Source organism: Enhydra lutris, unplaced genomic scaffold (genome assembly GCF_002288905.1).
Source record: "Enhydra lutris kenyoni isolate GAN:26980312 unplaced genomic scaffold, ASM228890v2 scaffoldscaffold31, whole genome shotgun sequence".
NCBI lineage: Eukaryota > Metazoa > Chordata > Mammalia > Carnivora > Mustelidae > Enhydra > Enhydra lutris.
In genome coordinates, this window is record NW_019154115.1 from 351,455 (window position 1) to 376,963 (window position 25,509).

At 52.4% G+C, this 25,509-nt stretch overlaps 1 protein-coding gene across 2 annotated transcripts in view; it reads left to right on the forward strand.

Annotated features, from left to right (window-relative positions):
• The window catches only part of LOC111153244 (transmembrane protein 266), a 111,479-nt gene that overhangs the window by 71,233 nt on the left and 14,737 nt on the right, over positions 1 to 25,509 (forward strand). For both annotated transcript variants that reach the window (XM_022512149.1, XM_022512150.1), the window contains exons 6-9: positions 6,439 to 6,495; positions 7,609 to 7,747; positions 11,539 to 11,654; positions 25,160 to 25,349. In XM_022512149.1, coding sequence (XP_022367857.1) covers positions 6,439 to 6,495; positions 7,609 to 7,747; positions 11,539 to 11,654; positions 25,160 to 25,349 — 502 coding nt within the window. The remainder of the gene's footprint in view (positions 1 to 6,438; positions 6,496 to 7,608; positions 7,748 to 11,538; positions 11,655 to 25,159; positions 25,350 to 25,509) is intronic.

A 25,509-nucleotide genomic window follows, 5' to 3' on the forward strand; every position in this document is an offset into this window, starting at 1 on the left:
TTTCAGAGAGGTGGAGGGAAATCAGGGCCCCAAACCTTCCTTTCCCCCAGCTGAGAGAGCCACACATCCTGTCACTTCTGATTGCACTTGTCCCTTCCATAATGTGAGCAGTGGCTGCCCCACCACCTCACAGGAAAAGCCTGATAGGATTATGAAATTGTCCTAAAAAGACTGAAGAGGAGGAAATGGGTGAGAGCCCAGAGCACTGGACTTCTCGAGGGATCAGGCTTGATTCAGAAGGTGCGAGGCTGCCATCCCCAGCCCGGGCCGTGTGCCCCACCGCCCCCGTGGGACCAGCACTGGAGCAAGCCTGCTGTGACTTCTTGCTGCTTTTCCATCACTGCCAGGAGCCCTTGGTCTTCGCACACCTCAGCCAGGCACCTGAGGTGCTGTGCAGAGATAAAAATCTGGTGCCACCGTGCAGGCCCAGCTTCGGGGTGTCTGTAGTTGGCTGGGAAGCAGCCAAGCAAATATGAGAGCCCTGGAAAAGGGGCTGAAGTTCAAGCTCAAGGTAGTCATGGAAGCAATCTGTCCACAGAGGTGTGATCTTGCAAGTGGGTGAGCTGGAAGGACCTCAGGCAGCGGTCACAGAATACATAGGGGACAGAGGCGGGAGCCAGCACCCTGTGTCTGGTTGTCCACTATGGCAGGGGAGGTGATGAGACATCTAGGGAACCCCAGCAAGACCAGATCACAAAGGCCCCTAATGTCTTGCTCAGGGGTTGGGGTCTTGATCCAAAGCCAGTGGGGAGCCGCCGGAGACCTCTAAGCAGGAGAGGGGTGTGACGACATTGGCTTTTTAGAGAAGTCACCTTGATATCCAGGTCTGGAGGAAGTAGGAAGACTGGAATTTGGAGACCATTTAGGAGGCATGGCTCAGCTGTTCAAGGTTAATGGTTTGAACCAGAAAGTGGAAGGGAGATGGAGAAAGGGACAAGGCGGAAAGAGATTAAAGAGCTACACTGATCACAGATCATCACTGGCGGCCAGGGGTTGGAGGGGAGCACGGCAGTGGAGAAGGCCAGCCAAAGAGGCGACAGTGATGGGTTTTGCCAAGCGGAGCTCCTGCCGGACACATGGACTTAGGGGGTTTCTGGGTATGGGTGGGAATTGCAGCCAAGGTAGTGATCATCCCTGGATGGGGTTAGGGAGTAGAGAAGAAACTGGGGCCCTGGGAAGCACTGTCAGTATGGACGGAGGAAAAGAAAGCCCAGATGAATGAGCAGGTGTAGCCAAGGGAAGTGGGAGGAGAACCCAGAGCCGCTGGTACCCTGGAGACAGAAGGGGGGTTCTGGAAGAGGAGGAAAGTGCCCAGCACACTAGACACTGCCACACTGAGATAAATTGCAGGACTTTATCCATGAGGGCCGGCAACAGGAGGTCATCGCTAACAAGGTAGGAACGGTTCCACCGCTGTGGTGGGGCTTGTGGCAGATTGCAGTGGGTGAGTGGAGGCGCCACCTCCAAACCTCCACCTGGGAGAAGAGGGACGGCAGCAGCTGAAGGGAGACATGGGATCAGTGAGGGATGTTTTAGAATGAGGAGACTGAGAGGGTTCTTGGGCTGACAGGAAGTTCTGGAACTCAGCTTTGCACAGCCTGTGTGTTTCACGCTTGCTTCCTTAGCCGAGGGCTGGCACAGCGTACACACACACAATGTAGAAGGGACTGACAACTGGTCGTGTTGTCTGCCCTACGGGTCTCATACCCATTCTTTCAAGGGAGTTGAGCACCTCCTGCCAGAATGAAGCCAGCACCAGGGAGAGCGCAGCAGTTTGCCCATGAGCCCTGGTCCGACGGAGGTATTGGCTACTGTGTCTGGTCAGGAGTTCATGTGTAGACCCCTAGGGAAGACACCAACCTCCTGGGGAGGAGGCTTGCTGTGCTCCATGCCCATGGATTTTGAGGGTGTGAGGATAGAGGAGTGAAGGGGAGGGTGGTCGCTCTGTTCCTGTTTTATCAGCACCTAAGCCTAGGAGGCACCATTGTGCTCCCCCATCACCCCCAATCTGCACCTGTTACCCAGAAAGCCTTTCTTGTGCGCACCAATTCAAGACTGCTTTCAGAGCCTACAAAGGTTCCTCACATTTCTTACTTCTTCCTTGTGGCTGGATCCTGAATTCCATGTCTTCCTCTTGCTGCTCTCACTTAACCTGGGGATGGGGGGATTAAGAGGAAGGAGCCAGCAGCTATCTGAGCAGAGAAAACTCGCCTAAGAGTTGATGTGCTTCTTGAAGAAGTGCGTGGGGTCAGCCTCCAGCCACCTTGTGCCCACCGCGGGTGTTCCCAAGGCCAGCCTGCACCACACTCCCCCACCCTGCCCAGCTACAGTGTTGCCGGGGCACAGGCGCAGACCTAGGTGTGTGCTGCTCCCTTCTCCCCCGCTGGTGGGGCCTGGTTTCGGGGATGGCTCTGCAGGGAGCAAGGGTGCCAGCCCCTACTCTGCTCACCAGGCAGTGAGCCAGGGTATCTCCCTCTGTCTGGAAAAGGGGTACCTTTTTAAAATTTTATTAGAGGCGTTCTACCGACTAGCAGGTGCTTCTGCCTGTATCCCCCAAGGTTCCCAAGCCCTAGAAGCTCATCAGACCCCATCCCAGGGAGAGAAGGTGGGGCCTTCTCAGGAGGCGCAGGAGGCCTTACTGCCACCTGACTAAGACAGAGTCTGGAGCAGATGCCAGAGTCTCACTCTTCCCTCCTGCTGCCTAAAGCCTAAATCCCTTCTCCAGGGAGAGGGGAGAGGAGTCCTTCCAGAAAGCAGGGCTTCCTGAGGGGAAAAGATGTGGGCATCTGAGGTGGGAACGAAGAGGGGCTGAGGACCAAAGGGTTTACCTGTTTCTCCCTGAGGCTGTTTCTGCACCTGCAAGATGGCAGGGGAGCTGGGCTTATAGTAAATATGTGATGCTCTCATTGAAGTTTCGCTAAGAGTTTGGCCTATCCCGTGTGCCAGAGCATCCTTAGCTCTTGAAGGCAAGGTTGGAATGAAGGGGCTGAAAACCCTCAGTCCTAGGCGGGAAAGAGGCAGCTGGAGCTTCCAAGCTCCAGGAATTCCGAGGATTTGGGTTTCCTTGGACCCTTGCTTAAAGCCCTTTGCAACTCGTGGGGGCAGGATTGCAGGACAAGGGGCCTCAGGTTGGAGTGAGTGATAAAACAGCCCCTCCTCACTACCCTGCTCTTGCCTTCCCTGAGGAGCTTCATAGCAGCCTGGTGAGGCGGGCAGCATGGGGCGCTGGTCCACCCTCGTTCTAGCCATTCGCACATGCTTAGTAAGGGAGAGAGCCACAAAGAGGATCTGACTTTGGACTGTTACTGTAATTCTCCTCCCTGTTGCATCTAGGCATGTGGCCTCCCTGTTCCCAACATGGGGCATTGTTGCTTAATAAATCCCTGTGGTTCCCGTGGGTACCCTAGGGAAGTTTGTGAAAAAGGCATATTCCTGGGCCCTGCCCCCATAGATTCGGATACCTGGATCTCCATGCGAGCCCAGGAATCTGCATTTGAGACAGATCCCCAGATGCTGACACAGGGAGTCCTTGCCTGCCTATTGAGAAACACAGCTGTGACTGGATCAGTCAGCCCCTAGCAGGCAGTGTGGCCAGGTCCCTGTCTCCGTGGGCAGGGGAGTTTGGCAAAGGATGCCGCAGATGAAGGCCGCCAGGTGGGCTGTCTCCAAGCTGGGTTCTCATTCTAGCTTTGACTCAGACTTGGAGCAGCTGTCTCCACGCCACCAGTTCCCCCTCTGCAGTGGGAGGCTGGGCCAGGAGGTGTCTCCACAGCTGCCTTTGGCTGTTGTGTTTCCATGGACTGGGTTAGGAAGGAGGAGGGTGACCTGAGTCGGACCTCAGAGGATGGATCCCAGTGGGATGGGCCAGCAAGGAGGGAGGCAAATAGCCCATGCTCCAGCTGCTCCGCTGGTTTCTGTGGCTCAGCTTTAGCCCAGTAGCCATTCAACTTCCCTCCCTTCCCGGAGCACAGAGGCTCCATGTGTCTTGTCCGCTGCCTGCTCCTCCCCTTGTGGGGGTTGCTGGCTGCATCTCGAGCCTGGCCGGCTCCCTTCTTTATCCCCCAACCCCGCATCCCCTGGACTGCTGCCTTGTTTATCAAGAAGTGAGAGGATTCCTTTTATATGAGGGTCCTAGAGTAGTCAAACTCAGAAATAAAAAGTAAAGTGGTGGTGACGGGCACAGTGGGGGGTGGGGGGGTGGGGACGGGGAATTGGGTTTTAATGAGTGTGATGGAACACTTCTGGAGATGAGCGGTTGCGTGACAGTGTGAATGTACTTAATGCCACAGTACACTTTTACAAACAGTTAAAACGGTAAAATTTGTATTATGTGTATTTTACCACAATTTTAAAAAGAGGAAAAAGGAGAAGTAGCAGCCCCAGGAGAAATCCTGTTCGGACCAGGCCCTCTTCCCCTCTCTCTTGGCCCAGACTTTCTGCTTCTGGGAGCCTCACAACTGGGAATTTGGAGTGGATGTAGCCAATGGGAGATTTCAGAGGAAATAAACACCACATTTCAATGTCAGCACAGTTAGATGGATGGAATAGCAACCAAAGAAACAAGGTCCATCTGTGGTTACGCTGCTGGAGAATACCACGCAGAGTCAAAAACATCCAGGTCCAAATGCCAACTCACCATCCAATGCCTGAATGACCTGGGAAGCCCCCTTCATCTCTGTGAGCTTCAGCTTCCCTCTCTGCAAAATGAGAACCACATGTGAGGTACTGGCCCAGGGCCTGGCACTTATTGGTATGTAGTAAATGGCAAAGGTTAATTTCATAAAGAATTGGGAGATTCGAGTCATTTAACCCATCTCCTTGGCATAGGGGAAACTCAGGCACAGAGAGGAGATTTGATTTGCCCAAGGCCACACAACCAGTGCATTACTGAGCTGTGACTTCAAGATGTTTTGGACCTCAACCCAGGTTTCTGGAGTTTGTCCTGCAGTTAAGCATTTGTCCCCTATCAAGAAGCCATGTGAGAATGGACATCGGGCTATCATATGACTCTCTCTGTTGTAAAAGATGCCACCAGGATCCCACCTACTCATTCCTTCATGAAGACAGGATAGGCTTTAACAAGGAGGAGGTGAATTTTATCAGCCAAGCCTTTTTGTGGTGTAAGTGTGGGTGGAGATCCATGGGCAGTCAGTGGCTTTGTTGAGTTCAGATGGCTGGTCTTATACTGCAGCCCATACAAGCAGAGACACCATCTGGTGTGAATTACTGGGAGCTAGTCATCTTGCTTTAGGAAGGGCCTCCAGACACATGTACCGGGGTCCTCTGGGACTGGCATGTACATACTCTTTTTGGAGTGAGACATAGTCCTGGAGAGAAGCCCTCTCCTGAAGGCAGCAGCACTGGAGTAAATTACTAGGGGTCTTAAGGAATTCGTCCTTCATGTGTGCCATTTGTTCATGGACTCAAACCACACTTGCATTCTGTGTCTACCCTGCGTGAGAGAAATCGGTGTCTCTTGAGCCTTGCCTGGGGGATCAGGGAAGTAATCACCACAAGGTACGATGAAGCACCCCAAGTGCTTGATGCTGATTGATGTCCCCAAGTTCTGCAGGAACACCAAGGAAAGACTGAGCCCAGGGAGTGTGGGAGACCTTCACGGAGGTGACATCCAAGCAGGGGCCAGAAGGACAGGAAGGCCTTTTCCAGGTAGAGAAGGGAAAGGGCACCACTGCTTAGCACACTGGCCACATTGCTCTAAAAAGAAAACAGAAAACACAAGGACTTCAACAAGGCGGGGTCCATTTCTCTCTCACGGAAGAACAAGTGGGGTGAACAGTTCAGGCAGATGTGGTCGTTTGGGGCTGCTGGGGACCCAGAACGACTCCATCTTGTTGCCCAGCCCTCCCTACCAAAGATGACTCACCCACCATACCTGCACAGTCTAGTCTTTGGGCAGAGGGAAAGAGGAGAAGGAGCCTAATGCCTTCTACAGCTGGGACATGTTGGCTGTAGCTGGGTGACCATGCTAATTATCCAATTATTCTCTAAGAAAAAGAGAGGAGATTGGGGGAGAAGGGAGGAGAGCGAACAGGCAGTCTGCCATATGCAAAGACAAGGCAAAAGAGAAAAGAGCTTGCATGTTTGTAGAATTGTGGCATAGACAGGCGTGCAGGAGATGACTCTGGAGAGGGAAGTGGGATCAGGGTATATTCTGTATGTCCTGGGAGCACTGCAGTGTGTTAGGGTGTGGGGTGGGGGGAGGTTTGCATGGATCGTGATGCAAACCAGGAGCTGAGGCAAAGTGTGGTGGGGAGGGCATGTAAGCTGAGAAACTCTCAGAGGGTGGTAAAGACATTTTCCATTACTGAACAAGGAGGCAGAGCCCCGATTCTGAGCTCTGGAATCTTCTCCGCTGGGGGGATGGGCAGGGGCTGGAGAGCAGTAATCATAATCTCTTCTCTCATTTCCTCTCCCCAGACTGTACTTCGGATTGTGGTGCTTGGGATCTGGGATTATATCGAAAACAAAATAGAGGTAAAGGCCAGCGTCGATGCACACCCCCCACACTGGCCATCCTGGGAGCCGGAAAATATCCCTCCGGGTGGGACCCTCAAAAAGGCCTGATCCTTCCACACTGGGTGCAGAAGTCCCTGTGGCTGTGTTGTTGGGGTTGGAGGGCAGGGGACAGGCAGATGGAGAAAGTTCCTGGCAAAGGGACAGCCTGAAAATTCTCCTCAAAATTCTGCAAGATTTGAGAAGTTTTTTTGAGTCAGTTGGAAAAGCTTTGAAAGGTGTCTTTCTGTGTCTACCCTGTGTCTTAAAACAAATGATTCCACTCTAAAATGGCCCAGTGGTCAGAGAGCTGGGCAAGCTTGTTTCAGTAGAGTATCCCACCGCTCTGCTTTCTGTAAAAGGGTCTGGTTTAGTGGGTGGGGATGAGAGGCCAAGGAAGCCTGGCCGTCGCTGGGAGTTTTGTGCATGCAGGACCGGGACCATGTCCACTGTCCACTCCTTCCTCACCCACCCCCCACCCCATATCCACGCTGTAGCCTCTTTGGGCCACGTGCTGGGAACAGACATAAAGGCCTGGCCCATGGAAGTCCAGATGAACCCAAGCTTGAGCAGGCAGATAGAAGGTCGAGGCCCAAGTCTGAATTGCCCATACTGGGCTCCCTCTTCTCCTAGCCCTTCCTCCTTGTGGTGAGAGACTCAGCGTCAGACAGAAATAAGATGTAGGCTCTCGGCTCCTGCTACCCAAGGGGAAGGATCCAGCCTTCAGCCCCCACTGCTAGTGAGGGATTCAGAAAGGCTAGAACAGGAACACTGGGGCATAGAATACAAGCCCACTCCCAGAAGGGGATGAGACACTGGGAAAAGATGCTGGGAGCAACCCCAGGCCATCGGAACAAAGTCTGTGGATGGGCTGAGGTCACTTAAGAGGGAAGAGAGTACCATGGGCATGTCTAGGAGTGGAGAGGTCACTGAAGAGATGGAGGAGGGTCAGAGGAGACCTGAGGTGGGGATAGGGGAGAACTGATGTGAGGACAGACCTCCTGGAGAATTCGGCCATACCAGCTGCTTTGTCTGACCTGCTTCTGGGACATCCAGGAAGTGGCCCATGGCACTGAAATCCAATTCCTCTCACAGGTGTTTGATGGGGCTGTGATCATCCTGTCCTTGGCCCCAATGGTGGCGTCCACTGTGGCCAATGGGCCCAGGAGCCCCTGGGATGCCATCAGCCTCATTATCATGCTCCGGATCTGGCGGGTGAAGAGGGTCATTGATGGTGAGTGGTCCAAGAAGGGTCAGCGATGCTGGCAGGGTGGCAGGTGGCCACTACTGAGCCTGGCACTGTTGACTAAGAGCAGAGGGAGGCCACGTGGTACGGGGTAGGTGGGAGGCATGACCCCACCAGCCTCAGGGACTGGAGGCCAGAGCCTGCTGGTACAGAAACTCCAAGCCTGTCACCACTCACTCCATGTCACATGTCCAGGAGCTGCACACACTGCCCAGATGTCCCATGCAAGCACTTGAGCATTTGCTCCAACATAACTATTTATTGTATGTCCGGCTGGCCAGGGCCTCCCATGAGAACTTACAGCAGGGCCTGCCATTCTGGAACACCAGCATTGCACAGCCTGAGGGTTTGGACGCACGCCTGCCACCCGCCGCCGCCTACAGACTCACCACTGGCTTCGTCCAGCCTACTGGTCAAGGGGTTGCTCCCTGTGGGGCCCATCTCCCCTCTGTCCAGCAAGGGGTGCCCCATCCCCAACCTCTCGACCTGCAAACAGCTCAAGATGGTTTCTGGGAGAGGTGCTGGCTTGGTCTGCGTTTTGGCTTGTTTTGGTCAGTGTTAGTGGCGCGTGCTCCCATCTGAGCTTCCGTTCCCAGAGAGTGTCTGTTACCTCCACTCTCTCCCTGCCTTTGCTATCATCAGAGCCAAAGGCCACCCTCCCAAAGGAGCCACTTCTTGTGGAGAGCTGTGCCCTGACCTGGGTCATTCCTCTATTTCCAGGAAATGATGACAGACCTGAGAGTGTCCCCCCAGAAGAGGGACACCCAAATGAGAGAATTCTGGAAACCTTGTCCCTGAAGAACAGGGCAGGGTACTAGGATGGGATGGCCTGGTGATGGGGAAGAGGGAGAAGCCAGCTCCAGGTTCCAGAAGGTGGTCCTTAGACCTCCCAGGACATGACAGAGAGGCCCACCTCACCTCAGCCAGACTCAGCACAGACCAGGCACAGAGCCACCACAGATGAGCTGGCCTGCCGCTCAAGGAGGTGGGCTCCTGCAGGAATGTGGGCAGTCTGAGCCAGGTGGTCGCATGGAGGGGCAAGGCACAACAAGGAGGTTATACAGATGACGATTCCTGAGCTTTATTTAAAGTAGCAAAACCCTTTCTTCTGCAAAATCTTATGCAGCTCTCCAGTGTGAAAGATAGATTAAAAGGGAAGCATTTTGGTTGACTTGAAGTGGGAGGGGGCAGAGCCCACCTCCTTGCCCTCTCTTCTCCTGGGGGCATCTCTAAGGACCTTCTGGAGCAGGTTCAGACCACGTTAGATAGACTATTAAGACTACAGATTGTATCGTATACAGACTCTTAAGGTCACTCTGGCCCTGAAATTTAGTTGCAAATGTCAGAAATTGTGGCTATGAGGATACCCCAACAGCATTTGCAGGGGAGTGGGGGAAGGGTATGGGGCAGGAAGGACAGCCTCTGGGGTCTCTCATCCCCTGGCAGAGTTCCCTCTTGCTAGTCCCTGCCCCCACATTCCACCCGGTTAGCACTGTGGGGTGTGATGTCTTTTCAGGGAGCTAGCTCCTAATCCAGAATCTTCATCCAACTGGAATGTGACTTTGTAAGGTCCAAACCGGGAAGGCTTTGAGAGGTCATCTCGTCCATTCCTGTCATTTGACGGATGGGGAAACTGAGGCCAAGAGGGATAAGGGTCGCACAGCAAAGCAAATTGGAGCTCAGGCCCACCGGCAAGTGCCAGTGTGCTCTTTATCTGTACACTCACCCTCATCTGCTCAGGGCGCGTCCACTCACAAGAACATCGTTTCCCTTCAGAGCAGGAACAGCGCCTTCTGGCTCTTCTCAGCCAGCTGTGAACAGCTGGTCACCCTCACACTGATGGGTCTTGACAGCCCATTGTGAGCTCTCTTCCCAGCTGCTGCCCCTTTATCCTGACATAGCAGGCATGGCTGTACCACTGGAAGCCTCGGGATAGGGATGTGCTGGGTGAAAGTGTGGGTGTTAATTTGCTTCTCTCACCCTGGGTGTGAATTGGCTTCAGCAGAGTTCTGAGGAGGCAGAAGCCACTGGGTACAGCCCTTGGGAGCCTGGAGACGGGCCTGCAGGACAAGTGGGCTGCCCTCCAGTTGAGAAGCAAACAGGAGAATTCTGCTTTCTCTGCCCCACATGATTCCTGCAGCAGCCAGAGAACACCCAGAGGGTGGGAGACCATGGGTGGAAAAGGAATCGAAGAGTGGAGATGTGGAGAGTTATAGAATACAGTGGCAAGAGAGGCCTGTGACCGAAATTTCTGACTAGTCAGGAAAAGCTGAATTCTGTGACATGAGAAGAGCATGAAGGCCAGAGGCCAGGGTCAGGTCAGGAGTTGATACTGAGACTTCACAGAGACTGGAGAACTGCCCAAGGGAGGGGCCCATGTGGCTACCACAGGCTACAAGATCTGGGGCCCTCCAACCCGAGGCTAGACTCTCTCTGGGTGAATAGGACTGTCCATGAGTAAAAGAGACCCAGAATGACAGTGACTTAAAGTGGAAGCCTTTCTCTCACAGGAAAGTCTGCAGGTCGGGAGTCCCGGGCTGATGTGGCACTCTCTGTAGTTGAGACTCCAGGCTCCTCCTGTTTGTTGCTCTGCCGTACATTGTCTACTTTCCAAAGTCACGCCATGGCCCAGAATGGCTGCTCCAGGGCCAGCCATCACATCCTTATCTCAGCCACTAGGAAGAAGGAAGAGAGGAAGAAGATAAAGAGGCAAAAGGAAAACCCCAGCTGCCTTTCCTCTTTAGACATCTTTACTGAGATATAGTTCCCACACCATGAAACACCCATTTAAAGTGCACAATTCCATGGCTTTTAGTATATTGCTAGGGTCATGCAAATATCACCAAAACCTAAGCTTAGAGTCTTTTCACCACTTCAAAAAGAAAGCCCGTACCCATTAGCAGTCACTTCACATGACCCTCCCAGCCCTAGGCAGCCAGTAACCTACTTCCTGTCTCTGTAGATTTGCCTCTTCTGGACATTTCCTATGAGTAGGATCATAGTCTGTGTGTTCTGGTGTGTCTGCTTTCCTTCACTGAACAAAAGCATTCAGGTTTCATCCATGTGTAGCCTGTGTTTCATTTCTTTTCATTTTTGCATCAGGCTCGTTTGTATGGACGGGCCATATTTTCTCTATACCCTCATCCGTTGCTGTACGTTTAGCTTGTTTCCACATTTGACTGCTGGGAACATCCATGTCCAAGCTTTTGTGTGGAGGTATGTTTTCGTTTCTCTGAAGTACATAGGCATGGACTCGCCTTGCCCTGTGGTCACTCTGTTTTAGCCATCTCAGGACCTGCTCCACTGTTTTCCAGAGCGGCTGCCCCATGTCACTTTCCCACCAGCAGTGAGTGAGGATTCCAGGATTTCTGCTTCCTTGTTACCGCCAGCTCCTGGAAGCTGCTGCATGACACCTGCACTTGCCTCACAATGTCCAGACTGTGGTCTCACAGCTGGCCATAGCTGCACAGGATACTCAAAAGTCCAGCCCTTGCTCCGGGCAGCTGAGCACACAGCCAGAAAGAAGGGTGCTGTCACTAGGACAAAGGAGGAAAACAGTTCTCTTGGTCACCACAGGTTAGGGTTCTAGCCCTCTTATACTGTCTGGGTACTGTGGGGTGCCTAGACATCCCCTGAGCCCCCGTACACCCCCCCCCCCCGCTCCTCTAGGAATCACTCCCGGACTTGAACCTGCCGCTGGCTGGCTGCCGGGACCGGCCCCTCTCCCTCCTGAGCCCCACTACTGCCAAGTTCTTCACGGAGCTGTCTCTGTCTTCCAGCTTACGTCCTGCCGGTGAAGGTAGAGATGGAGATGGTCATCCAGCAGTATGAGAAGGCCAAGGTCATCCAAGATGAGCAGCTGGAGAGACTGACGCAGATCTGTCAGGAGCAAGGGGTAATGCCCTGCCACTCCCGGGTCTGTCCAGAGCCAAGGGCCCCGGTGATGCCTAAAACCACAGAAGACCAGAACTGCAGGGCCCCCGAGGACACATGGGGAACCTAAGGCCCACAGAGTGGGAAACCAGTCTCTGAAGGTCACTCCTGCTCGGCCTCACCAGGCCTAGGCTCAGCACCAACTCTCAGGCCAGGGTGCTTTCTCTTTGTACCATGGTGACCAATGAGCCCTCCAGCCTGAGCCAGCCATCACCGACTTAGTTCAGCAGAGTCTTCTGGAGACAGTGGTCTCTAGAGCAGGGGACAGCTTCTGTCCGCAGAGGTTGCTGGGCACCACTGTGGACCAGTCACCACCCAGGACCCCCCGACACCTCCCCCCGCAAAGAGGTGTTCATAGTTCTCTGTGCCTTCCAGGAGCTATGGGGAAGGCAAAGAGGGGCCCTGTGAGGCCATACTCAGCAGAGCCAGTGGGGCGGGGCAGGGGGGCAGCTGGGTCCTACAGCAAGACTACAGAGCTCTGTAGAAACACAGCCTCCAAGGAGGGGATGTTCTGGTACCTGGTGAGAATACCGGTGAGATTGCCGCAGAGGGGACAAGCGAGCGAGGTGGTGGAAAGTGTGGAGGAGGATAGACGAAATGAAATATAGGGTCATTCTGGCCTCTCCGTTGGATTCTGGGAGGAGGACAGGCCACTGCCCCTTACCCTATGAGCCGCATAAGCTATGCCCCCCACCCTTAGTCCCCAGCACCAGCCCACGCATAGAATGCCCCAGCTACTTATCCCGTGTGGGGCTGAGCGCTTCTGGCTTGCAGTGCAGTGAGAATGGACACCCCTTGCTCCCTCCCCCTGCCCCTCTGTGGAGCCCACAGGCACTCTCTGTGGGGGTCTGAGGGCCACATGTATCTGCCTGGCTTTTCACCCTCAAATGTCCTTCATCTCATACATAAACACTCTGAAGAAGTCAGAGTCACCTCCCATTCCGACGAGCCCTGTGCCGTCCCATCTTTCATTTTGGTTGTGATGTACCCCTTGCCTGAGCCCTTGTCCCTTGTCAGCCCTGCCTAACTAATTTGTGTGCAGCCTGCATGTCCTGGCTTTTCCACTAACCACAGCACTGTCCTCCTGCAGCAGTCACTGCTCCCTTAACCCCTGGCCCTGCTGTGGGCCTCCGCTGAGCACAGGGCACTTGCTGCCGCGGGCTCTGGTTCTCTGCACCCGGGACTGCTGCTCCCATGGAATGGGATGCTCCCGCAGGATAGACCTCGTCTGACTTACATTTGCCTGCAGCCCAGCACCCTCTCATGGTGGGTCTCCAGGGCCCCCAACCCCAACCTCTCCTAGCTGGAAGAAGAGCTGGAGGGAATGGGAAGTCTGTGGAATGTCACCACAAATTGATCCCTAGAATTGTCCACAGGAACAGGCACACAGAGTCTTCAAAATCATCTCTTTGGAATGTCTGTCAGGGAACCAAATCTTTTTATCTACTTTGGGAACACGATGGCCTTTCATTTTAGCACAAAATGTTTATGAGAGACAAGAGGGGACATCAGGGGACACAGCCCTCAGGAGAACATCCTCCTTGGGATACTGGGCATGGGGCAGTCTTTACAGGGTTGTGGACCTGGGAAGACTAGTGTTCTAGTCCCTAAGTGGTTGGCATCTGCTTCACTCTCACCTGTGCATCTAGTTTGCCAGCACCATCACGGCCTGTGCTGGGCACTGGGGGCACTGTGGTGGAGAGGATTTGGCCCCTACCCACAGGAGGCTCTGGGTGGCTCAAGTCTGGCAGGCCCAAATACAAACAGGGGCAGTCTGGTGCATGCCTGGGGCAGGGACATGTCTGGAGTTCTGCATGCTGGGGGGGGCAGGGGAGCGGATGGGTTTCCAGAGGAGCTGGCATTGGGCAGGGCCACTTGGAGAAGGGTGCCTGGCAGAGGGGACAGGTGAGGCATTAGAGTGGGTGTTGTGCCAGGGGAGCTCAAGGACATTCAGGAAGGAGGAGGCTGGCTTGGGAAGGGCCTACATGGCTGATCTAGGAATTTGGACTCCATCCCGTAGGGAAAGGGGAGACCTGGGGTGTTAGAAGCAAGGGTGGGAAGTCTCAGGTTGGAGTTTTTGATGGATCTCTCTGGCTGCTGTTGGAGGTGGGATGGGCAAGAGTGAGGAATGGAGATAAGAAGCCTGGGCTGAGAGGCTTTTTCAGCCACCCGGAGGGGAGAGGCCTGGGTTCAGAGCAGACAGAGGTCTAGAAGAGGAGGGCAGAGGACAGATCTGGGTGTCAGCCAGGATCTGGCTGGAGCTTGGTCAGGCAGCTTTCAGGCTACTAATAGGAAAATGAACACCACGTGGCTGCAGTTGGCCACGTGACAGACTGCGACAGAGTACCACATCTGCCCTTCATAAGCTCTCACACAGCCCTCCAGCCCCGCAGAGAACAAGCTGACCCACTGCAAGCCTCACAGTCACAGCGCGTGGGCAACATGGCCGAGAGAAAACCCTGCCGGCAGCCCCACCCCCAGTTCTTTCCACTAGGACCCCCGTCCTCAGCCCACAGAGACCCCACATGTGGCCTCCCTCCCAGGGGTCCCAGCCAAGGGGAGACTCCCTTGGATTCTGCACAGGAAAGAGCTAATAAATAAAGACAGATTTCCTCTAGGTAATGACATCTGGAAAAGAGATGAGCAGAAACAAACCATTTTAATTTAAAAAACACCTGAAGCCTGTCATCTTAGTTGAGGCAGCAAAAAGGGCCAGCTGGGCTGGAATTCCAGTGGGTCGCAGGGAAGGCAGGAGAAGCCCGATAAGAGCAGAGAAACCAGGGCTGCTGCTGTCCCAAAGCTGAGCACTGCCCTCTCCATGGTGTGGGGCACATAGACACCTCATTCCCAGGTCTCTTCAGGACAAGGTTTGAGATTTGACTGGGTTACAAACAGCCTTAAAGAAATGAGAGTGAGGGCTCACAACACATCCAGGACGGCCAGACACTTTGAGAGAAGAGCGCCCGGAATGGATGAGAATAGACTTTAAGGGCAGACCTGAGTGCAAAGCCAGCTTGGCCACTGATGGGCCTTGTGGCTTTGGTCACTGATGGGACCTGTGTGGCCCTTGGTTTTCCTAATCTGAAAAAGAGGAATAGTGACAAATTCCATGAAGGATGGTTGTGACATGGTGTAGCCTGAAGCCTGACCCACGATGAATAGTGACTGCCAGCCCACCCCTTCTCCCGCGTGTACATCCATTTATTTTATGGATAAGACGACTGAGGTATGGGTGACTCTCCCGAGAGCTATCAGCTAGTTGAGGGCTGTGAGAGCCAGGAATAGACCCAGCTGTCCTAATGGAACACTGTTCTTTCCCACCCCACCTTGCTTAGGGTCGCATTCTATGTCGTTTTTCTACCCATGTCACTTCTCGGTGCTCGGTGAAGACATTGGCCAGATGATGCCCCCGGATGTCTTTAAACCACAGCCTGAGCGCAGCTCTAGGACAGGGACAATTGTAGTGGCGCTCAGCCATCTTGGTGGTATTTCCAGACTCTCCCACTGTATCCATCTCCCCGCTACCCCCAAACCCCCTCTTTGTCAAAAACTCTTGCGCTCTCTCTTCCTGCTGGAATTCTCAGTTTAATAAAGCAGTTTCCACATCAGATTCATAAGTGCTACCTAAAACGCTGAAATTTACCAAAGTTCCCATGAAATGTTCAGGCTCTCAGATTAAATGAAACAGTCAATTTGTATTCATCCCACTCTCTTCCTGGGGTGTATCTGTGTAAATATTTCCCAAGACATTATTCATCATAGCTCTTTTTAAAATAAACTTTATTTTTTAGAACGGTCTTAGATTTATAGAAGAGTCGTGAGGATGGTACAGAGTTCCCATGTTCTCCACACCCAATTGCCCTGTTAACATGACATCTCCTATTAGTATCATGCATTTTTACAACTAAGGACTTGATAATGGTGTGTTATTATTAAAGTCCATACATTGTTCCGATTTCTGTAGTTTCTAGCTAATGTCCTTGACCTGTTCCAGGATCCCATTCAGGACACCGCATTACATGCGATTATCATATCTCTTTAGGCTCCTCCTGGCTATAAAAGTTCCTCTGACTTTCTTTGTTTTTGATGACTGACCATTTGGAGTACTGTTCAGGTATTGCGTAGGACGCCCCAGGACTGGGATTTGTCTGATGTTTTTCTCATGATTAGACTGGAGTAATGGGTTTTGGGGGAGGAAGATCGTCACATCACATCACATCGAGGGTACCTGCTGTCAACATGACTTCTCACCGTCTGACGTTGTCCTATCTCTGCTCTGTAAAGTTACTCTATTTTATTCATCTTGGCTTTTTTAGAAGGCTTAAATTGCTTGTCGCTGTGACCCTGTAGAGACTCTTGGGTGACATAGTTTGCTGGTTTCTTGCATGAATATCTTGTACATTTGATCTTCTGTGCCACGTGGCAGCTCCCTTCTTACCACAGGCACACCCATTGTGCCCCAGGACCACCTTATGTTATAAATGAAAGTGTCCTTAGAGGGCATCTGACACAATCCTAGATTCAGCACACGGGGGCGCTCTGAGGCACAGAGAAGGGGAGAAGTGTGCCCAACATCACACAGCAATTAGGAGATGAGGATGGAAACAGAATCTCTTACCCCCTCACTGCAGTGCTCCCCTGCATCTGGAACGACACTGGCCTCTGGTCTTCACAGGGAGACAGGACACAGTGTTTCCCTCATTTCCATCATCTCTTCTGCCTGCTAGGCTCACCTCATCCTTAACAGATTCCTCCTGGAAATCTGGGGCCAGCAAAAAGGAGGACACTCTGTTAGGCATTCTTACCTTTCCGAAGCCCTGGCTGGCCTTGGGCGGCCTGCTTCCAGATTGCTCCCTTCTGTGACGGGAGCAGATAGCCTCAGACCCTCTGCGGAAAGTTCCTCCCCTATCCCTTGTATTTTGCTCTCTGTCTGGATCCTGGCCAGATTTTCTTCAGAGTTAATCTTGCCGGTACACAGATGGGCTCCAGAGGCGGGATGCTAGTTACTGTCCTTGGGAGAGATGGTGTGAGTTCTTTGTCTCCGTGTACTGGCCGCTTCAGAAATTAAAACTGTTTCAAGTGCAATGGTTAAGTTACTGCAATGATATATTCTTCCAGCTCATCTTAAGAAACTGCTTCTGAGGGTTTATGTACAGCTGTGTGCAGGATCTAGCTCTAATTCTGAGACATATTCTGAAGTCCCCGTTGTACCTGCTCTTTGCCCCGTAAGCTTTGCCTTTGGCCTAGAGTTAATAGGATCCAGCCTGGCTCACTGTCAAAATGTATTCCTCTTCTCTGCTGGGTCCTGTGGCAAGGATGGAAGAAAGTTAATTTCTCTTTCCTCAGTACCGTTCACCCTGAGACCATTCGCAAAAACCCAGGTATCAAGGGTGACTTGAGGCCCAGCCTGCAAGGAGGCACATGGAGCTCTGTGAACCCCTTAGGACAGCCTTGGGCCTTGGGCCAGCATCAGTCCATGAATGAGGAGTCCTCTGTGGGGGCAGCCTGGAGGGGTGGAGGGAGTCTGCTTAGACAAGGGGCCAGCAAGTGAGATTCTGACCTCCGCTCTGCCAGTGGCTAATCTCCCCTTTAATCCCTGGGCCTCAGTTTCCCTGTTGGGAAAAATGGGGGAAACAAGGCTTATGTCATGAGGATGCTCTAAGGATCAGACTAATTCAAGTATCATATATAAAGTCTGGTCTACTGGAGTCTTTCAGTAAATATAAAAAAAATGGAAAGAGAGTAAAATAATCACTCATATAATTGTGACCACTTACAAATGCACCCCCGTGTATTTTAGCTTCCTTTGACCTTACAGTCAGAGTGCATAGGCTAGGTCTTATTAACACCTTTGTAAATGGAAAGACAACAGCTAAGAGAGGCTGTTGCTTGCCCAGGGTTGCCTTGTGGTGGAGGGCGGGGGAGGGAACTCGGCATCAGGTCCGTCTGCCTACGCCAGAAACAGGGTGTCTGGACAAGTCACTGGCAGGAGTAACACAAGCTGCTACTTCAGACAAATCCAGACATCACAAATCACTCACATCACAGCCTGGTGCAGTTGCCATGGACAGCTGGTGATGGCTCCCCAGTCCCCGGTCACTCTGGCCTCCAGGAGCTGGTCATTTTCTAACTGCTGCTTCTAAGTCCTCGGGGCTTTCTCCCTTCAATGGGGGAGAAGTAGAGAGTTGTGCAGTTAGTCAGGCTTCTGCCCCCATTTTGTAAGTGGGACTCAGTCACACAGGCACACTTGAGGCACCAGAGGCTGACCGAAGTGGTCTATGTGCCCAAGAAGAAAACAGTCACCTGAAATGATGCCCATGGGCTCACGACGTTCTCTGCCCCTCTCCCTAGTCCCATGGACACAGTCACATTTAGTAATCCTCCCTGGGTGGTGCAAGTCTCCCTGGCCTTTTTCTAGAAGAAACAGGATAATAATCTTGACCTCAAGCAATAGGCATTTCCGGTGGTGGTAGGCAGTGGTAGGAGGAGGTAGCAGGAGGTGTCCTGCTCTTCCCCCTCCACCTTCCCCACCACACACCTTTCCCTCCATCCACTCTACCCTCATGGCAGGGAGGGTTGTAGTCCACTTGTTAGGTCGTGGTAAGTGAGCTGGGGGCCTTGCTCTGCACCCACAGCTCCCTGGTACTCAGCACCCCTGACAGAAGGCCAATGGCTGCACAAATTCTCACCTTTGAGGCTGGGCAGCCAACTCAGAGCAGGGCCTCTGTGGCCATCAGATTGGAAATCATAAAAATGGGGTTCCATCCTGGTTCTGGGGGTGGTGCTTGATAGCTCATTCCAGAGAGTTCCCTCTTTTTTCCTGAAGAGGCCACAAGTCCCCAGCTCAGCACAATTGTCTTTGTTACCTGGATTATTCAAGATTCCACTGTGGGAAGGGAAGTGTGTGTGTGTGTGTGTGTGTGTGTGTGTGTGTGTGTGTGTGTGTTTAAGCATGGGAAGTGATTTGTAAAACAGCAGATAGCTTTAATGACAGGCTTATTTAGCTGATAAAATTAGCCATCAGAGGAATAACTTATGTTATCCTTTTGCCATAATTTAAATTTATGGCCAACTACCAGTCATCTTCACAATGGATGGAAAGGGGCCAAGGTCGAATTCAGCTTCCCCTGCTCCTAAATCATTAGTTTGCAACTGTCTCCTGATTTTTATTGTTACCAACAATGGCAAAACTAATGGAAATAAACATTGGATGCCATCCCAATGGCAGATAGGTTTGAAGGCAGGGCATTCTGTGCAGACAGCACTAATAGGATGGAAGAAAATTATTGCTGTTGCATTAGATACCATCCAGCTTCTGGCCGGAGTGTGCATTGATCAGGCCAAGGCCGTGTCAAGTGTACTCCACAAACCAGACCATTAAAGGCAGAGATGGACTGGGTGTGCCGGCCCTGCCGCCCCAGGGGTCTGGCCCCACCTGGGCAGCCACTAAAAGCCCAGCCCCAATGGAAGGGGCCTGACTCCTCTATAATGCACACTGAGGGCTTCCCTATGGATCCTGGCGGATCTGGTCCAGTTATCTGATAGAAATACTTAGCTAATGATGTACATTAAGAAGGGCTGTGATTGCACTTTCATTCTTCCTGGGACTCAGGATGGTCTTTAATTCCCCATGTGCCTTCAGCCCTGGAGGCCCAGGCAAGCCCTGAGAGCCTGAGTGTTCCTTCTTACCTGTTTTCAGCAGTTTGACTGCAGCATGTCCAGGGGTGGGGTTTTTGTGTTTATCCTGCTTAGGATTCTGCGTTTCTTGAATTTGTGGATTGATATTTTTCATTAGATTTGGAAAGTTCCTGGCCATGATTTCTTGACCGATTGCTTCTGTCTCATCCTTCCATCCTCCCCCTGGAGCTCTGGTTGCATGTTCGGCGCTTGAAGCATGCCTCCCATCTTACACCCTCTTCTGTTCACTCACTCTCCCTTTTTTTTCTTCTTTTCTGGCCATAAGTTTCAATATTTTTCTATAGACCTATCCTCAAGTTCAACAGTCTTACCTTCTACTATGTCCAATCTGCTGCTAAACCTACACGGTGGAAAACCCAATCTCAGACATTGCATGTTGAGGTCCTAGGAGCTCCACTGGATTCCTCTTACAGGTTCTGTTTCTCTGCTGAAATGCTACATCCATTCTGTTCATCTTTTCCCCACTTTAACATATTAATCACAGTTATTTTGAAGTCCTTATCTGCTAACTCAAATAGGCCTAAGTCATCTTCAGTGGAAATTCTAAGCAGCCTCTGAACTGCTCTATGTTTTTGTTATCGTTGTTGTTGTTGTTTTTGTCAGAGAGAGAGCGCAGGCGCACAAGCAGGCAGAGTGGCCGGCAGAGGCAGAGTAAGAAGCAGGCTCCCTGCTGAGCAAGGAGACCAATACGGGACTGGATCCCAGAACCTTGGGATCATGACCTGAGCTGAAGGCAGCGGCTTAACCGACTGAGCCACCCAGGTGTCCCTGAACTGCTCTATATTTTTATAATCAATTCTTTTTTTGCTTATTTGCATGAATAGTAATTTTTACTGTGTGCTACACATTGTTGATAATGTGCTTTAGGGATTCTGGATTATGTTATCTTTCTGTAAAGAGTCGGCCCTCTGGGAATGGGGCATTTCATCAGGGAGCTGGGGTGGCCCTCAAGACAGGAGCTACCTGTCCCTTGTGCTTTATTCCCTCCCAGCTGGGGTACCAGAGCCAGCATGGACCTTGTCGTAGACTCAGAGTTCAGCTAGTCTATTTGCCTTATTGAACACACAGTAAAACCGAGGGCCAAAAAGGAAGAGACTCACCACAAGTCAGGGTGAGGGAGGGCAATGGGCTGAGAACTCAGGCTCCTGCTTCCTCCAGCCCTTACTTTCTCCCCACTTGGGAGCCTCCTACTCTTTCCTAGCCCTGTAGCCATCAAGCCCTCTGTGTACCACTTGAGCTCAGTCTCTTTCATCTGGTCCCTAAGGCTTCACCTTGATAAAAAGTCTGTGAAGCTAGAGGCCAGAGGCCTGGGGTCTGGGCCTGGCTTTTTTTCTGATGGATCCTGTAGTCTTAGCTTTTCCCCTACCCTGTCTCCCAGGACAGAGACTCCTTCCCACCTGGAGACCCAGTTTACCCACTGACTAATTAGGTCCTGATATCCTAGGACCCCTGACAGCCTTTTGGTCAGCTGGGGAAGCACACATAGCCTTGTTCAGTATAGGGAAAGCAGCAGCCAGGCTCTGAAGGTCCCAGGGCCCTGCCAGTCCCCTGGAACTGAGCTGGGCTAAACTGAGAGCCACAGAGCTATCTGCAGTTTCCCTGTAAAGCGTCTGTCCTTCCTCCTCAGGCCAAGGGCTGAGAGCATCCAGCCACCACACCCTCTGAAGCTTGTAAAATTACATCCCTCTCCTTCACCCATTCCAGTGCACGCCCATGCTGACACTTCGACCTCCTAAATAATTTCCTCACCTCCTTTCTCCACTGTCTCCAACCCAGTCCAAATTCTGGTCATCAGGCCTGGGCTGCCGAAGTAGCATCTCGACTATTGGTCCTACTTCCACCCTGGCCCATCTCCGTCCAGTTCTTCTCTGCTCTGCTGCCAGCATGGGCCTTCCAAGGTGCTCATCTGAATCAGCACACCACCTCCTCCAACACTCTGCCTTCTCTTCAAAAGATTTCAGAGGCTTCTTGTCGCCTTTTTTTAAAAAGGCTAACATCTTATCACATCTTACTGTGGCTAACGGGCTCTGCCTGGAGTGGCCCCTGCTGATATCCCCAGACTCTCTCACCTCCCAGTCCTCTGTCTTGCAGACACACCAGGCCTTCCCTGCAACAAATGCCACCCAGGGTCAGCCCCTGGGACTGTCATGGGAGATTTACTGCAGTGCAGCAAACATGGCCCCCCTCACTTGGGGCCACTGAGGACTCACTTCCAAGCTGGGAGAGGCATTTCCATTCCAAACCACATAATAGAGTTTTAACATAGCCCTCACCATGCTTTACCTGAATGAGTGAATGAATGAATGCATGCCTGCCTAGGAGAATTCTCATACACTTGGGGTTCATATCTCTAGCCTAAAACTTGTTTTAATGTATGTGCCTATGTCTGTACATGTGGGCTTGGGGCTGGGCAAGCCCTGGCCTCTGGCTGTCTGGCCTGAATTCCAGTGGGACACTCACGGGCAGCTCTGGATCAATTACAAGTTATCAATAATGCATCTGCTCAGAGGGGCCTAGGAGGCCATTAGCCTCCTGGCCCTGATGAGCAGCCTTGGAGAAAGTGGGCTGTGTATGCCCATGGGAAGTTCAGATCAGCCTGGGTAAGAGGGGTTCCCAGCCCCAGTGGAGCTCAGGAGGGTTGCCTCATCAGCCCTATGGGACCTCTGAGAACTTGCTGCCATAGGGGTGGTTTGACCTCTCTCCCCATGCATAGAAGGCCACCCCGTAGTAAGCCAGCCTCACTTTCTCAACCTCTGCAAATAATAGACCTATTTGAGTACTGGGTTCTTGAAGTCTAGAGTCGGAGCCTAGACCAAGAGCAGTGTTAGGGCTCAGTATGGGATCAGGCCTGGGACTCAGTGTGTGAGCAGGTGTAGGGTTCACAGCATAACTATGGTTGGAGCTCAGTTTGTGAGCATGGTCAGAGTTTAGTGTGTGAGCAGGGTCAGGGCTCAGACTTTGTCTCATCTTTGGGCTAGGATTGGGGTTCAGTCTGAAACCACAGAATTGAGAAAAGCTAATTAGTTCATGCATTCATTTATCTAACAACATTTATTGAGTGCCTTCTCTCTACCAGGCAACAAAACAGACAAGATTCCTGCTCTTACAGACACTATATTTTATTAAGGGGTGAAGGGCTGCGGTCATGGGCTGGAGCTCTCACTCCCGGGGGCCAGTTAAGTACACTTCTTCCCAGCTCTCCATGACATTGTGTTGGTAGTTTGCAGTTGGTCTTGGAGGAGTATCTACCACAGAGGTTAGTATGAACTACTCATCAGGGTTACTGTTTTTTTTTTTTTTTTTAACCAGTGTACTATCACTGCAGTAAGAGAGGGAAAACCAATAGGCAGTCCTTAAAGAAAATGGTAGAATGACCACACATACTTATCTGATCTTCTTTCCCAAACTCCACTAAAATGATAATTTAAAAACTATAAACACATAAGAATTAAGAAAGTGTCCCTGGAAGGCCTGTTCATAACAACAAAGAGGATAGAGATTTCAGTGGATTTGAGGAAAATGGACAGAGGATGAGAAAGGGGTAACCAATCTACCAGAGTGGAGAAATTATAACAAAAGAGCCTACGGAGGATAGTGAGGGAAATGGGCTAATTCTCCCCTCAAAACCCCTGAAAGTTTGGCAGGAAGGGGGTGAACAAACCGGAAGCTGACCAAAGGGAGAGGGGTTGGCTAAATGCCTATACACACAACATTTGAGCCCCCAGACTCCATCCCAATCCTACACAGCCAAGAAACCACATCTCCCCACCGTACAGGAATCACAGAGGTTTATTCTCTGAAGAAACTGAACCAGAGGGCTCTGCAGGAAGGCCCTGGGTTAGAAAAGGGCCTGGGGAGAGGCGCAGGGCTGAAACCAAGGATTCAGTGAAAATCCTTCCATGTAATAGAGGGTTCCTTTACCCCATTCCCCTGCCCGGCTCCCAGCACAGAGGCAGCCAGAGGCTGATGGGTTTTCTGAAAAACTGAGTGGTCCCAGAGACAAAATATGTGGACAGTGACATTGGGAGGTTTCCCTGATGTCAGTCTGCTGCCTGGCAACCCTAATGTTAGTGAGTGGTTTAATTGTGCATTTCACTGACACCAAAAGAAAAATAATATTAAAATAGATTTTAAAATATCAGAAGGTGATAAGTACAATGCAGAGCATTCAAGAGGCTGCTGTGACAAAGTACATGGATGGCTACCTTGGGGGGATGGGGGTCAGGTCTGAGATGGGCAGGGCCAGACGGTGCACCTGCTTTGTAAGTCAAGGGTAAGGAGTTGGGTTTTCTCCCAACTGAGGTCTGTAGACAACGTGGGGGTGACATGAGCTTATCTAAGTTTGTGAGAATCCCACTGATTCCTATTGGGGATGGTAAAAGGCTGTAGAAGTTGCAGTTGCCCAGGTGGTGGAGGTGGAGGGGGGTAGACAGGCTTGGGGTAGCACTTGGAGGTGGAGCTGGACACGGGGACAGACTGGATGGTGGGGGAGGGAAAGCAAGGAAGCAAGGGAGGTGATGACATTTTTGGCTCCAGCTAAGATGAGCTAAAACCACCTGAGGGGCAAGTTCTTGGATATAGTGAAGAGTCCTCTTCTGACCAGGGTGAGTTTGTGATTCGTATCTCCCAATTCCGTGTTGCTGTCAGGTAGGAGTTGGAGGTGTGAAGCTAACTTTACAGGGAGGGGTCAGGGCTGGACGCTGAGTATCATGAGCAAGTAGGTAATCTAGGTAGGGATCCCAGACACTGGGCTTCCCTGGGACCACCCTGCATGCCCATGCAAGCTCCCACACACCTGCTTCAGGCCTTCAGGGTTTACCAGCAGGTTGTGCACAGCAATGCAATGTGTGCTTGGGGCACTAGGTGGCAGTGAAAGCTTTCCTGGCCGCTGAGCCCACAGTCAGGCCCTTCAATGTCAGACCCAAGCTGTCTTGGCCCAGATGGCCCAGAAAGGTCCCAGAGTGTAAACAGCCATTTCAGCCACAAACCCAAGAAGCATCTGGGAACCTCTTTGGTTCCCCAACAATAACAACAAAATTAACCAAAATCAAAATGTGTGCAGTGTTTTACACAGCCCTTACTTAGCACTAATGTCCTTAAAGAGATCCAGGGGGCGAGAACCCCTTATTATACAGACAAGGGAACGGAGGCCACAGGGGCAGAAAGCTGCAGAGCGGAGAATGGAGCCCAGTCCTTTCTGAACACCTCGTAGGAGAGGGAAGTGGGTATTGCTGGAAGACAAATGGCCAATGGACGGACAGCCTAGGGAGCACAGGATGCCAGGGTGGGCTCCCAAGGCTGGTTAGGCTGGCGCTGTTTGTTCCGGAGCATGCGGTCTTCCATTCAGCATCCGTCTAAGACCCCTGACTATGGCTTTCGCTTTGACAAGCACCATCTGGGTCACACATTTAGGCAAGGAACCAGAAAAAGATTCCAACCCAGGTTTTCCGATCCCTCCTTCAGCGCCCTTCCCACAGACCACGGCCGTGTTTCCTCTCATGGCCACCTTGTCTTCCCAATGCGGCGAGACTGTACAGTATTGCAGGAATGAGACACAGGAACACGCTGTAGTACTTGGAGAAGACTCCAGAAACGCCCAAGGCTCTTGCGATCCAGACCGGTGTCACCGGAGCCTTGTAGTGCCCGCCCCACCCACCCTGCGGACGCTCCGCGCGCGCCTTCTGCCCCCCAGGCTCAGGCTCAGGCTCCGCCCGCCGCCCCCCGCCCGCCCCTGCGCCCCCCGCCCCCACCGCTCCTCTCCTCTTGCAGTTTGAGATCCGGCAGCTGCGGGCGCACCTGGCGCAGCAGGATCTGGACCTGGCTGCGGAGCGCGAGGCGGCGCTGCAGGCCCCTCACGTGCTCAGCCAGCCGCGCAGCCGCTACAAGGTGGTGGAGGCCGGCACGTGGGCCGAGGAGACGGCGGCCGAGAGCGTCGTGGAGGAGTTGCAACCTTCGCCAGGTGAGCCTGCCCACGGCCCCCGCGGCCCGGCCCGGCCCCAGCGAGGGCTCTGTGCCGAGCTGCCTGCGTCTCGGGGAAACTGGGGCAGGGCTCCGATGGCGGGGTGGAGGATGCAGGACGCCCTTTCTGAGCCTGGGAAAAAGCGTTTAGCCAAGACACC